This window comes from Podarcis pityusensis (genome assembly GCF_964106645.2).
Source record: "Podarcis pityusensis genome assembly, chromosome: 2".
Classification (NCBI taxonomy): Eukaryota; Metazoa; Chordata; class Lepidosauria; order Squamata; family Lacertidae; genus Podarcis; species Podarcis pityusensis.
In genome coordinates, this window is record NC_138029.1 from 71,684,614 (window position 1) to 71,698,524 (window position 13,911).

At 47.6% G+C, this 13,911-nt stretch overlaps 1 protein-coding gene across 3 annotated transcripts in view; it reads right to left on the reverse strand.

The window, feature by feature from the left end:
• Window positions 1-3,686: 3,686 nt before the first annotated feature.
• Window positions 3,687-13,911, reverse strand: part of MST1R (macrophage stimulating 1 receptor) — a 57,884-nt gene continuing 47,659 nt past the window's right edge. For 2 of the 3 annotated variants that reach the window (XM_080996395.1, XM_080996396.1), the window contains exons 14-21: window positions 13,676-13,768; window positions 13,026-13,220; window positions 11,444-11,524; window positions 10,176-10,357; window positions 7,529-7,638; window positions 6,629-6,794; window positions 5,379-5,515; window positions 3,687-4,361 (exon numbers count right to left, since the gene is read on the reverse strand). In XM_080996395.1, the coding sequence (XP_080852521.1) occupies window positions 4,127-4,361; window positions 5,379-5,515; window positions 6,629-6,794; window positions 7,529-7,638; window positions 10,176-10,357; window positions 11,444-11,524; window positions 13,026-13,220; window positions 13,676-13,768 (1,199 nt within the window). In that variant the 3' untranslated portion in view covers window positions 3,687-4,126. The remainder of the gene's footprint in view (window positions 4,362-5,378; window positions 5,516-6,628; window positions 6,795-7,528; window positions 7,639-10,175; window positions 10,358-11,443; window positions 11,525-13,025; window positions 13,221-13,675; window positions 13,769-13,911) is intronic. The other variant, XM_080996397.1, reaches the window with a different exon arrangement.

Consider the following 13,911-nt stretch of genomic DNA (forward strand, 5'->3'; position numbering starts at 1 on the left):
GGAGAGGCACTCTTCTGGGGGGGGGGGGGGAAGAATTCCAGGGCTAAGTCATTTCTCTAGCATTACCCCCCCCCCTGCCATGCACAAAGTTCTGGGGCAGAGTAAAGGTGAGCTCTGGCAACCCCTACAATAAAATATGCTTCCAATGAGTTAAGACTATGCTGTAGAGTGGGCACAGTTTCTCTTGTTGTGGGGTCCCATTTATCTATTCTCTCTGGGGCACTGCTTTGAATTCCTCTGTTGCCTCTTCTGAAAAATGCACCACTTACTTTTGTACCTGAGCCAAGGGTCTCATTTCTCTTTCAGAAACGAGGTAAAAAGCTTTTGTGCTCTGCTAAATGACAAAGAACAATGAGTCTGTATGCTCCTGTGCAGCTGCGGGAATCCAAGGCTAACCTGGTCCGATCAAGGCCTTGAGAATGAATGAAGCTATTTTTGGTCCAGGCAGTCCTTGATGTACCTTCAAGTGGTTTTGCCCTTCTGGACACCTCTGGTTAATTCTCTTAATAATCACAATACATCTCCGTTAGGTGGTCGGAAGGAGGTCTTAAATGCATGTTCTCACAGCTGAGCCTTCATCTCACAAAGGGATTGATGGACCTATTGAAGTTTGGTCCATGCCAGCTCTCAGAAGGGACAGGACTAAATCTGTTTCCAAGCAGATTTTTAGAGGGGAATCCTTAAAAGATAGTGGGGGGAAGCAGAAAGTGGGCAAAACAGTCCAATTAATACTGAGCATGCTCACTGGCTGCAGAATGCAGGGTATCTGTTGGGGTGAAACCAGGGGTGCAGAAAAATGGAATAGAGTGTCCTGGAAAAGGTCTTAGTGGTGGGCTGGCATCCTCCACATCGACACTCCGGATTGCAACACTTGGATGGATGCCCGCCCTGCTTGTCAGAAAGAAAGATGCTTGGTTGACACGGGATGTAACAGGAAATGAGAAGTGTTTGCTATATTTTTAGACTCGTTTATTAAAACATTTAATAAAATGTTAAAAACAGTGACAGACGAGATGGTTTCACAGTGTCTAAGAAGAAACTGCAGTTAAGAACATAAGAATTACTTTGCGGAAGCAGAGCTAGCTTCCATCTGTTCCACCAGCGGTCAGCCAGATGCAGAAGTGGGAGACCCACAAGAAGAGCATGGAGACATTCCTCTTCCCCTGCTGCTCACCTGCTCTCTTCTACACTGGACATTTGGCAACATTCTGCTCTTGTACATGGTGGTTCCATCTCACTGTGTTGGCTGTGCCCACTGATAAGTTATAACAGGAGGGACTTCAGGCCTGGGGGCGGGGGGCAAATGTAGCTCTCCAAGCCTATCCGGCCCTTGGGCTTGACCCCAGACCACACCTCCATAGGTCAGAGCTTTCCAAACTGTGTGTTGCGACGAGTTAATTGCGTCGGCTGCAGTGTTTAGGTGTGTCACAAGAACACTCTTATAAGGGGTTAGTTTAACCGCCGATTTGCTAATACAGTGGTACCTCGGGTTATAGACGCTTCAGGTTACAGACTCCACTAACCCAGAAATAGTACCTCGGGTTAAGAACTTTGCTTCAGGATGAGAACAGAAATCGCGCGGCGGCAGCACGGCAGCAGTGGGAGGCCCCATTAGCTAAAGTGGTATCTCAGGTTAAGAACAGTTTCAGGTTAAGAACGGACCTCCAGAACAAATTAAGTTCTTAATCCAAGGTACCATTGTACTGTAAAACTGAATGACTGTGTCACGAAATGATGTGTGTCTAAAAAGTGTATCACCAACATGAATAGTTTGGGAAGCTCTGCCCTAGGCCATGGCCCTCACCAGCCCTGCTTTGCACCCATTTTTAGTTGGTTTTGCCTAGCTAGAAGGTGTTCTTGAACCCACAATGCCTTTTCCTTGCCTGGATGGAGGATAGAGAAGGGTGTGTGTATCTGCAAGAAGCTAACCCACTGTGCAAAGGTAAAATGTACACTTGTTGCTCCACCTATTATTGCTTCTGGCCCCGCCCACTTCTGGCTTGTGGTCTCTGGAATGTGGCCCTCAAGCTGAAAACAGTTCTCTTCTCCTGAGTTGTTGAAAAATGCCAGAACAGTCAGAACTATGAGAGCTAGAGATTGAATTTTCTGAAAATGTCAAACTTATCCACATGGAGGTTTTTTTTTCTAATTAGAGTTACTATTTTTTAACCTGCTCAGCTAAAAATACAAACTATTCTCACATTAATATTAAATGCACAGTATATGCATATATATGCCAGGTCTCCTAACGTAGCCAGCGCATAAACTGACACATATAATAATGCATAGCTGTATAAAAATACTTACATATAAAAATAATGCTGCAGATATATAGGACTACATGAGGTGTATTTTGTGGATAATTTTGCATATGATTAGATTTTTTTTAAAAAACCAATGCACTCCTATATAAACAGACACTTGGTGTTGCAAAGTGGGCAAAGCTCAACTGGGCCACACCTGCCAAATTCCCTGAATGAATTCATTTTAAATGGACTCCTCCTCCATCCCTAGCAATAGCCACCTCTACAATTTACCTCATTTATATCCAGTCTTTCTTCCAAGTTTCAGGCATTTCCCATGGTTCCTGCTCTGCAGCCTACCCTCACAACAACCCTGTGAGGTAGGTTAGGCTGAGAGCAAGGATTACCCAGTGAAATTTTGTGGCTGAATTTGAACCCAGATCTCTTTCCACAGCCCTAGCTTAACCATAAATTTTGCTTTATACTTCCTTTTTAAATGATATCCCTTTGCTAGCACCACAATAACTGGTTTCATAAGCAACCTTTTATTGTGTGTGCCATCAAAACAATCCTGGGAAGTAGAATGCTGCTATTCCCATTTTTATAAATAGAGGGCCTGAGGCCAAGAGACATGCTCAAGGCCAACCTAATGGGTCTGTGGCAGAGATGGGACTTGAACCCAGTTCTTTTAGAGAACCCAGTTCAGAGGGAAAGTTGAATAAGATGTCCTGAGCTAAATGTGCATAAGCCCAGGCTCCTTGAACACAGCGGATCTTACTTTAGAGTAAAGTTGCAGACTCCATCCCTTGGCTAACACTCTGGGGCCTGCATGGCCAGAATTGGGTATGGAGACACCCCCTGCCATACCACAAGAGATATGCACATTCACAAGACACAGATCACACACAATTACCTGATGAGTGTGATTCTTTGTGTATCTTTCACTTGAGCACCTCTGAATGGAAAAGAAGATGGATTACCCAGAGAGTAAGGGTAAGATGACTGTGTCCAGGCGTTCAGTGGATCAGTCATGGTCTGCCCAGACTGAATCAGGGGAGTCTGCTTTGGAATCGGAATCAGATTACTCCCCCACTCCTAGCTTCCCAAGTCAGACAACAGGTAGCTCTGTGGGCTGACTCAGTAAAGGACCTTGGGGGTGAAGAACTCATGGGAAGTGCAGCCACTTAGAGCTGTCAAAGACAAAGGACTCGCTGTTGGAGCAATACAATGTGATGCTAAGCAAGCTGGGAGGGCCAGTGGGCCAGCCTTGATCAATGTTGAAAAGAGGGCATTTTGGGTCACTCGGCCTGCTTCCCAATTCTGCCTACAGCTCCACTGCATAATGGATGCCATCTTAGCAATATAGACCCTCTGACAGCACATGTGTATATGCATCACATGAGACGAAAGGCCAGCTTTGAAAAACAGTCCTTGAAACAAACAGTAAACAACACTCAATTTATTCCTTTATATACAGATTCAGCCACAGGCTGAGACATTAAATTACTTTATAGCCCTTTCTAAAACAGGCCAGCATCCAAGGTCCCACATATTCTGGATGTTTCACTATTCTAAGAAGGGTAAGGGGACCTGCCCCCACCTCTTATGGAAGGGATGAGCTTATTTCTGCCTTTTCCTGAGCCCTTTAGCAGGGGGAATCATATCACAGAAGGTCTCCAGCCATGGTTTTCTTGAACCCACATAGGTGGGAGATGCCTGAAGGGAAGCTACGGGACAACTGGAGAATCCAAGCTGCGGCAAGCCAAGGCTCAAATGGAGGATGGGTCAGGAAGCTTCCTCAGTCAGAGAAGTGAAAGGCTGGCAGTGTTTGCATAGTGTTAGGCTCAACTCAGGTGTGTTACCTGAGAATTGCCTCGCATCAGTCAGTGCACAGTAGCAGCCTCTTCCTCACTCAGCCCACTGGAGTCCAGATCATCCTCACAGCTGGTCAAAGGGGGGAAAGGCTGGTCTTGATCAAGGTTGACATAAGTGACATTCAGGTTGATATAATGCTCCCCCTTTAGGCAGGCTAAAATATGCTGCACTTCCTGGATTACTGCAGAGAAAGTTGGTCGCTCCTCAGGACTTGGGGCCCAGCAATTCAGCATTACGGTGTACCTGTCAAATTAAACACACATTACAGCAGGGGGAATGTAAGGCCAAGACCTCTAGCTTCAAAGCCTGAGGACAGTGTAGACTTGTGGTACTGCATAGCCGTACACCATCTCCTGGGCACGTTCCAAGATAACAAACTGCCATGCATTCCCATTCCTCATTCTCCAGCAACCCCTGGCCCACAGGCAATGATCCTGCTTGTTGGCTTATGTTCACTGGGATTTGTATAGAAAATTGGGACTCTGGAACATTTGGCAAATAGGCTGTGTACTTATGATATGCACGGCTGGGATGGGACTGCAAGGAAGGGATGGAGGCCCTCAGAGGGTCTATCAGTCTGGATATTCATGGCAGCTTTAGGCACTATGGAATCTGACTTGATAGAACAGGCTTTCTGGGCTTCACAAGCATCCCAAAGTCTGATGGACTTGGTAACTTTCATCACAGTGCTATATTGTGTTGCAGTCACCACATGGCCTGTTTTAAGAGGAACTTCCAAAAAGTTCGCCGGATGTTTATCTCTGGCAAACCTCATCACATTGGGAATCTGGGTCATCTGAACAGTATCAGGTCTCTGAACCTCATTGTTCACTGAGAATGCCGTGAAAGGCTAGCAGTAAGGGCTGTAGAGGAAAAAATGAATTTTAAAAGGCTGGTGCCAATTAATTAAAATTAAAATTAAAAGGAGTAGTCTCTCTTCCAGTAAGCCCAACCTTTGCCCCCACACCATCTCATTTATAGCTTCTTTTTACCTTCCCCTCTGCCAGGGGAATATACTCTAGGTGTAGCACACACCCCAGTTTATTGGGGTACACATTTTTTTATCTGCATTGTTTTGCATAGAATTCTAGAACACCTCCCCCAAGTATGACTGCCTGTGCCTCTCCTCACATATTTTCATGTAGCCTGGATGCCATCTCAGCCTTCCTATCCCTCCACATGCTTCAAGGGTCTTGTTAACCCGTCCTTCCCTAAGGCAGAGGTTTTGAACAGCCCTGCCCCAAGTTCATATATACTCACAGAGAATCTGGGCAGTATTCTGGCTGCGGCAACCTTCTTCCTCGCAACAAATAGCGGGTCATATCATATGGGTCCACTTCAGGGTACGGAGAAGCCCCTCGCGTCATCAGCTCCCACATGAGGACCCCAAAGGACCACTGGGCAGAAGAGCAGAATGCATAGATGGAGAACACATATAGCAGAACGCACAGGTGGCAGTGCAGATCTGTGACCCCCTGAAGCCTAGGAGGGCACCCAGGAGAGGTTCGCCTGGTTCCTCAGCATCCCCCATCTACCAAGCATCACGTGTTTCCACAGTGTCGAGATGCAGCCTTTCATGCACAGGGCACAAAGACATTGAAGAGAGGCCTGCCCTGACTAGCTTGGACAGCCACATAATCCAGAGAGTCTTATGGGTTATATCACTCAGTGATTAGCGAGAGTCTGGAAGTATCTCTGTGTCAGAGAGACAGTAAGTGTGAATGAATGTGTGTGCTTGTATATAGCTAGGTATGAATGTTCATGTGTGTGGATGTATATGAGTGCATTGGAGGGGTTGGACTAGATGACCCTTGCAGTCCCGTCCAACGCTATAATTCTGATTCTATGAGTGGCCGTTTATGTGGATGGCAAACCTACATTTTGTATCGGCCCCACCCACTGCTGCCATGCAGCCCTCGGTAAGTTTACCATGAGGGATGGTGGCCCTTGGGATGAAAAAATTGTTCCCCACTCCTGTTGCAGCAATTATGCAGCTAGGACAGGAAACACTGTCAACATCAACTTCATTGTTTGGATGCCTGATTATCGTCTTCCAAAGCAACTACTCTGTTCCAAATTTAAAAATGGAAAGTGTAATGCTCGTGGTCAACAAAAGAGGTTTAAAGACTCTCTCAAGGCAAATCTTTAAAAATGTAGTATAAACACCGACAATTGGGAAACACTAGCTTGCGATTGCTCCAATTGGAGAACAGCCTTTACCGAAGGTGTCAGGGACTTTGAAGACGCTTGAACTCAGGACAAAAGGGAGAAACGTGCTAAGAGGAAGACTATGCTTGGCAAACCCTCAGCATGATCAACTCCTGCCCGGAAACCTATGTCCCCGCTGTGGAAGGACATGTGGATCCAGAATTGTCCTCCACGTCACTTTCGGACTCACTGTTAAGACCCTGTTCATAGAAGACAATCTTACTAGGCTATGAGTGATCGCCAAAGAAGATGACCCTGGTTCCCATGTCTAAATAGCACCCACTGCCTTTGCTTGCACTTACTACATCAGACTTGGTGGTAAATTTTTGGGTCTGCAGGCTCTCAAGGGCCATCCACTTAACCGGCAGCTTTGCTCTGCGGTGTCGCCGGATGCTGTAATATTCCTTGTCGAAGACGTCTCTGGCCAGCCCAAAGTCTGCCACTTTTACTGTGAAGGTCTCATCTAGCCTACAAAGCACAGAGAGGAGAGGAGAGGCTTTAGAGCACACACTGCAGCCAAATGAATTACGGTCCCTCAGTCACGGAGGCACCATTAAGCGACTCAAGTCCCACTTCTGGACTTTTTGACATTTCAGCCCAGGCCTGAGAAATCAGCGTTTGCAGCCCTTTTCAAGACCTATGAGAGCTTAGCGGTTTCCCAAACAGCTTTTAGAAGGGCAAGAGAGAACAGCTTAGCCCTGCATGTAATGAGCAACCACCATACTGAATGGGTGCTCCTCCCAACCAAGGCGAAGCTGTCGCACAGTGAGAGAAGCTTGTGGGGCTTGTTCTACCTGCCACTACAAGGCTTTCGCAAAAATAGTAGGTGCATAGGTAAAGCAGCTGTAGGTAGGGAATATGTATACTGACACCAGGGAGGGCCTATTTCTGTCAAAACACAGGGAATAAATCAGCTGACAGGGGAAGATGCCTGACAGACTCACCCAGGAAGCCTGAAGGCCCAGCCAGGTATTTGTTATTTATTACATTTATATTCCTTCAAGCTCAAGGTGGCATACGGAGTTCTCCTCCGTTCCATTTTATCCTCCCAACAACCCTGAGAGGTAGCTTAGGGATGAGGGAGAGAGAGTGACTGGCCCAGGACCACCAGTCAGTTTCAAGTGACGATTTGAACCCTGGCCTCCCGGGCCCTAGTCCAGCACTCCAACCACTATGTTCTACCCACTCATTTCAGTACTTACATACAGTTCCTAGCAGCAAGGTCTCTGTGCACAAACTTCTTCTGGGCCAAATATTCCATCCCTTGAGCCACTTGCAGCCCAAAGCCTATTAAATCCTTCACAGTCGGGTTCTGGGGAAGAGCGGGGAGGGAGAGGAAACTTAAAATGAGTTTTCCATCTGGCTCTAGAGTTTATGCCCCTCTCGAGGTCTGAACTGCTTGCTTGTAACTCCCTCAAGCCAGCACAGCTGAAGCTAATTTCAGGGCTACTTCACATGGGGGAAATTTGCTACTTGGATATCACTTCTGGGTGGGAAATGGAGTGCGCCCTGCATGCGCACTGTCCTATGGGATGAGCGCATGAGCCGACAGACACTCGGCTGTAGGAATTTTCTGCCGGTAGAAAGTTATTCTCTTTTGGGAGCGCACGTGGCACAGACACTTGCACATTACTTGACAAGGCCTGCGCAGGGTGCAAGCCATACGTGGAATTGATGTCGACGCATGAATACAGTCTTATGTGCAGCTTCCCTGCTTAAGACTTTATAATAATGTGTTATGTATGAGCATGCCTTTGTGGCCCCCTAGTGGGCAGAGGCTCTCATTGCCTCTCCCCTATCTCATTCAAAGTGTGTCCCAACCACTTTTTTTTTTAAATTGCCCTTGTCCCATGAGCAACATTTCAGCAAAAATAGTGGGACAGAGTATTTGAACATAAGAGGTAAAGTAAAGGTAATGGGACTACTCCTCTCTCTCTCTCTCTTTTTAAAGCCACATGTTATTTTAGGGTTGGAGAAGAAAGCAAATCTTGCAAAAAAAATCATACCGCTGTAAAAGGTTTAAAGCTGACCATAATTGTATTTGGTCAGCTACCTAATGAAACAGGGCTGAGAAAGGGAAAGGAACATAGGAAGCTGAGTTGGACTATTGGTTCATCTCGCTCAGTATTGTCAACACTGACTTGCTGCACCTCTGTAGGATTTCAGGAAGGGGACATTCCTACCCCTACTGGGAGGTGTGAAGTTGGAGTGGACCTGGGACCTTTTGCATGTAAAGTATGCGCTGCACCACTGAGTCACTGCCCTTCCCAATGAGTTTTGTTGCTCATTGCTAATGACATTTCCCCCTGCGCCCAATAAGCACACAAGGTACACACGCAACAACATTCCATGCTGCGTTTACAATGGCAGCGAATGAGTAGCCTGAGCAAGCGTCCCTTTTTCGAACGTACAACTGCTCTAAAAGTGCGCTGCACCTCAAACGGCAGTCTGTTCAAGGTGAGGTCTGTGGACGGTGTGCTGCAATCGTTTGAAAAGCGCTTTTGCGAGAAACGTTTTACTCCCCACCATCCCCCAAGGCCTTGCTACTGACAAGTCGCTGGAAGGAAGTGAAGGCTTGGCTTAGATCCCCATAAAGATTCAATTCTCTGTATGTAACCATTGGGTACAAGATGACATTGCTGTGGGGCCTCTTTAAGACAGACACAGCAGGTGCTGCCAGAGGTCACTGCTCAAACTCCAGACTTAGGCAAGATGACAACGGTCTGAAGGACTTCTGCTCCCCTGTCTTAAATCTGTCATGGGAATGTGCGATGCATGTCAAATCTTGCTTTGTAAATGAGGCTACATGGCACATATTGTGTACGTAGATAAAAATGTTTCTATGTAGAAATAAGATGAAACCTGCAGGGAAATGATCCCATGTATATCCCATGTATAAAAATACACGTGTTGAGCGGTCACACACCTGACAGTGTACACGAAGTTTTAATGCTATTTCCTATGTAGAAATGCTACACCCTTAGGTGGCCACACACAATAATGGTAACTGTACCACTTATTTGATTGTTGCAAGCAGTAATGATGAAGATGACAGTGGCTACAGAGGAGGTGGGGGAACTGAAGCCTGCTTACTACCCCGGCTCTGTTTTTCTCCCCAAAGTGAAAGGGAAGATGGTGTTGCTGCAGCTCTCAGCAGAGAGTAGCTAGTTCTGCACTGGCCAGGGTGGGAGGGAGACACGATTGTGCTCTGCGTCTCTGGCAGTAGCAGCAGCAGGTACATCAGCCACCAGCTCACGTTCCTACTGCTCAACAAGGCTCCGAGTCAGCAAAAAGCAAAGAAACACACAACCTCTGCTCCTTGGATGCTGAGGTCCTGGCTGCAAGAGCAGAAGCTACTGCAAAAATAAGGTGGTTCATACACATAGAAGGCTCTGGCAGAAACCTGACGAGAATGCTTGAGCTAATAAATTCTGCTGCGCCGCAGAATGGATTTCTCTCCCTGCCGCACCTGGGGGAGGGAGGGCCCAAACCCTCAGTTGACTCATTGTTCATTCCTTGGTGGTGAACACCTAACTGGGGGAATGTGCAAAGACTGCAGTGATTAAACAGGAAGACATCCTGCAACAGGGATGTAGGGGGTTCACAAGGCCAAAGCAAAAGCTGACCAGAGTTGAAAGGGAGAGGAAGGAAGGGTCTGATACAGCACTGTCTCAGTACCCCCTTTCCTTAAATGTTCCACTTCACTAGGTGGGTGTGAACCACCCTCAACCCAACGGTAGCTTCAAGATCAGGAAGTCAGCATATTGGCATTGAGATGCTCATCTCCCAGAGCAAGCCCTCCAAGGGCTGACTTGCTGGCGTAAACCCAAAGTGGGAAGCAGTACACACCCTCTCCTCTGAACGGATAAAGTGTCGCAGGTCTCCATGCTTCATGTATGGCAGTACCACCCGGGGAAGCCCCTCCCGAGGGAGGGCAATCCCAATGAGAGAGAGGACGTGGGGGTGGTGAAAGCTCTTCATCAGAATCCCCTCTTTCAAGAACTCTTCTACCTCCTCCAAGTCCGTGATTCCTGGGGGAGAAAAGGAAGCAGGCTGTGAAAAGGCACCGGAGTAGCATACCCACACAAGGAACCGCAAAACTCTTGGGAAATGGGTCACTGGAGTGCAGGAGGTGCGCACGAAAGTAGCACAAGATCCGTTATGGATGGCACAAGTAGCTCGTTTGGACTTGGGACAGGACATGCCAGCAGGTTAAACCTACGCTTGAATGTCAACACTGCAGGTAATAAGGGAGGGATGCCTAGCCGGAGTTAGAACTGCGCAGGGCTAGGTCAATGTGGCACGAGGGTCCCTCTGCTTCCCAAGGGATGCTGTTGATAAGGAGGATTCTTCTGAGACTACACTCAGAAGGCCAACAAGGCCTTGAAGGCGATTGGCTGGACTGGAAGCCTTGTCTCATTGGAGATGATGAACAAACAGCAAAAGTTGGTTACAAAAGCATCCCTCCCTCTCCCCACAACCCAGTCCAGGACTGTTTCCTGAAGTGTGTCAAAGAGCTTCCTTGGGGAAGCTTTAACAGCATGTCCTCCCATCCCCAACCTCTCTTCACAGCTATATCCACCTACTCTTGAGTGGAATGACATTGCAAAGGGACATCAAGACTTTGCCGCAGAAAATGGCACTTAAGCTAATGGTGTCTCCTTGTACCATGTCACTGAGCAAGCCGAAGGAGAGTGCAAAGTAGGGCAAGTCTCCCTAGAATCCAGATTACGGTGCCATTTAAGGAAGGAATTATCCGAGGGCCTTCCTTCGATGATTGAATTGCCAAGTCTTCCCCTACAGAACTGAATCTATGCTAGTTATAGTCCAGTCGAAGTAGCATGATGCCCCTTTTCTCAGGGGAGGGGAGGGGGTGGAAGAGCCTATTCACTTTTATTTGTTAAGCAAGCAGAACTCTCTTAGAAACTGTCCATTCCAATGCTGGAAGAGGGACATAGAGCATGTTCTTCAAGTTTAAATAACAACAGCAATGGGGCATGACCGGGTGAGCAGCTGGTGAGGAGGGAGAGGGAACAGGCCCCTCACCCCTTGGCTTCCTTTTGCAGGACAGTTAAGTGCAGCTGCCATTGCTGTGAGAGGAATGAGGGATTACTCACGGTTCAGAGATTTAACAGCACAGTGTATATGTCTATGGTCCGAATCTATGTACGTTCCATGATAAACACTCCCAAAGTGACCTGGACAGGAAAAATATAATAATAATAATAATAAATTTTATTTATATCCCGCCCTCCCCAGCCGAAGCCGGGCTCAGGGCGGCTAACAACAATAAAACAGTACAAAAGTACAGCATAAACAACAGTCTAAAATCATTCGTTATAAAATTAATTAATTCAAGCCACTGGCAACTATTGGGCCAGAGCTCCGCGAAGATTGCCGAGGGAGGGAGTCAGGCTGTGCCCTGGCCAAAGGCCTGGTGGAACAGCTCTGTCTTGCAGGCCCTGCGGAAAGATGTCAAGTCCCGCAGGGCCCTGGTCTCTTGTGACAGAGTGTTCCACCAGATCGGAGCCACAGCCGAAAAAGCCCTGGCTCTAGTTGAGGCCAGCCTAACTTCTCTGTGGCCTGGGACCTTCAAGATGTTTTTATTCGAAGACCGTAAGTTTCTCTGTGGGGCATACCAGGAGAGGCGGTCCCGTAGGTACGAGGGTCCTAGGCCGTATAGGGCTTTAAAGGTTAAAACCAGCACCTTAAACCTGATCCTGTACTCCACCGGGAGCCAGTGCAGCTGGTATAGCACCGGATGAATGTGGTCTCGCAGCGAAGACCCCGTAAGGAGTCTCGCTGCAGCATTCTGCACCCGCTGGAGTTTCTGGGTCAGTCTCAAGGGCAGCCCCACGTAGAGCGAGTTACAATAATCCAGTCTGGAGGTGACCGTCGCATGGATCACAGTGGCTAGGTCAGGGCGAGAGAGGTAAGGAGCCAACTGCTTAGCTTGGCGGAGATGGAAAAATGCCGCCTTTGTTATAGCTGCAATCTGCGCCTCCATGGAAAGGGAGGTGTCGAAGAAAAAGAACAAAAAGACCTACTAGACACACAGCCCAGCATGCAAACCAGGTACTCTCAGCCCAAGCCATTCCCTTGAGTTTTTGAATCAGCCTCTTGCACACCTGAGTGCAGCATAACATGAGAGTGCTGCATAGGCTGTTTCTGTGCTGGAGGCACAGAATAGAACAGAAAACACGGTGAAGACTTGCCACGTTTACCAGGATAACATGGGTGTGGGTGCGTGTTATGGCTTTTAGTTTGAAACACTTAAACCTGAACAAGAATTCAGTGGGTTGCATCCAACAAAGTTGTCCAATTAGTGCAAGGACTTCTGCCTGTGCAATGGGACTTCCTCTGCCAGTAACCCCCCCCCCCCATATATTCTCCAGAGGGTTAGGAGAACAGATAAGGGTTGTGGAGAAAGCAGAGGGAGATGAAGTCCCGTTGCAAAGGCAGAAATCATTCTGCTAGTAGGACAACTTCATGGGGTGCTACCCTAAGTAACCCTGAAGTCTGTGCTTTCAATATGGTAACTAGAAATGCCTAACAGAGAAAAGCACCTAAAAACGCATCTAGCATGGCGGTGTGGGTGGGTGGGTGGGTAAGGGTACTCTTCAAACACAATTTGTAGAAATTGTAACAAAGCTTTGCACACCATGGGTGATTGATACAGGCAACCTCAAGAGCACTTACCTTTGCCAATGATCTGGTCCTGTTGCATAACCAGCTGCTCTTCTGGGATTAGAACGTCCTTCACCTCTTCTAACAGTTGCGGCCGAAAATTTTTAATGGAGTAAGAAGGTACCCGCATGAAGGGCATGGCAGAACCGTCACTGCTTCCTGTGTAAGAGGCGCTTCCAAGACTCACTCTAGAAGTACGGGGCTCTGCTAGAGCAGTGCCATCAAGAGAACAAAGGAGAGGAGACTGGCATTAGATAGGTGCTAGCGAAATGGTAATAATTGTTCATTTTGCATCTCCTGCCACGGGGTCACTTCTGGATTCCTGGCAAGACGGTGTCCCCACATGTCAATGGAATGCCACATGTTCCTCCCAAACAAAACGACCAAAGGAACTGGGGCATGGAAAGGGATAGGTGTGTGAGCACAGTGCTTTTTGTTTATAGGACCATTTAGAGTGAACTGCGGAGATGGTGATGTGAATCCTGGTATCAACTTGGGACATGATTGCTAGTGCAAAGCCAAATATACCATACGACTAAGCCTGCTGCCCAAGCCAAGGCAATCCCACGATAGGAAATCACTAGACCAGACCACTTATATGACCCTATCCCAGCTGCTCCAAAGCACTAGGAGCTGTTAAGAGTCTCTTTATGCATCCTTACCAGCAGCATCTGTGTAATTAGGGTTGGAGGGAAGGAGAGGGATGCTCGTCATGCCCCTGTTGAGGCTTGAGAGTCTTTCCAAGTTTTCAGTTCCTGCAGAAACAAAAAGGAACACTCAGTTCTCTTTCCTAGTTTGTACGCCCAGCCTCTCCCTTCCATGCCTAACCCTGCCCATCTTGCCAGTCCAGTTACTAAGCCAGATTTGATATATGCCAATGCTCTGACTGGAGGCCTCA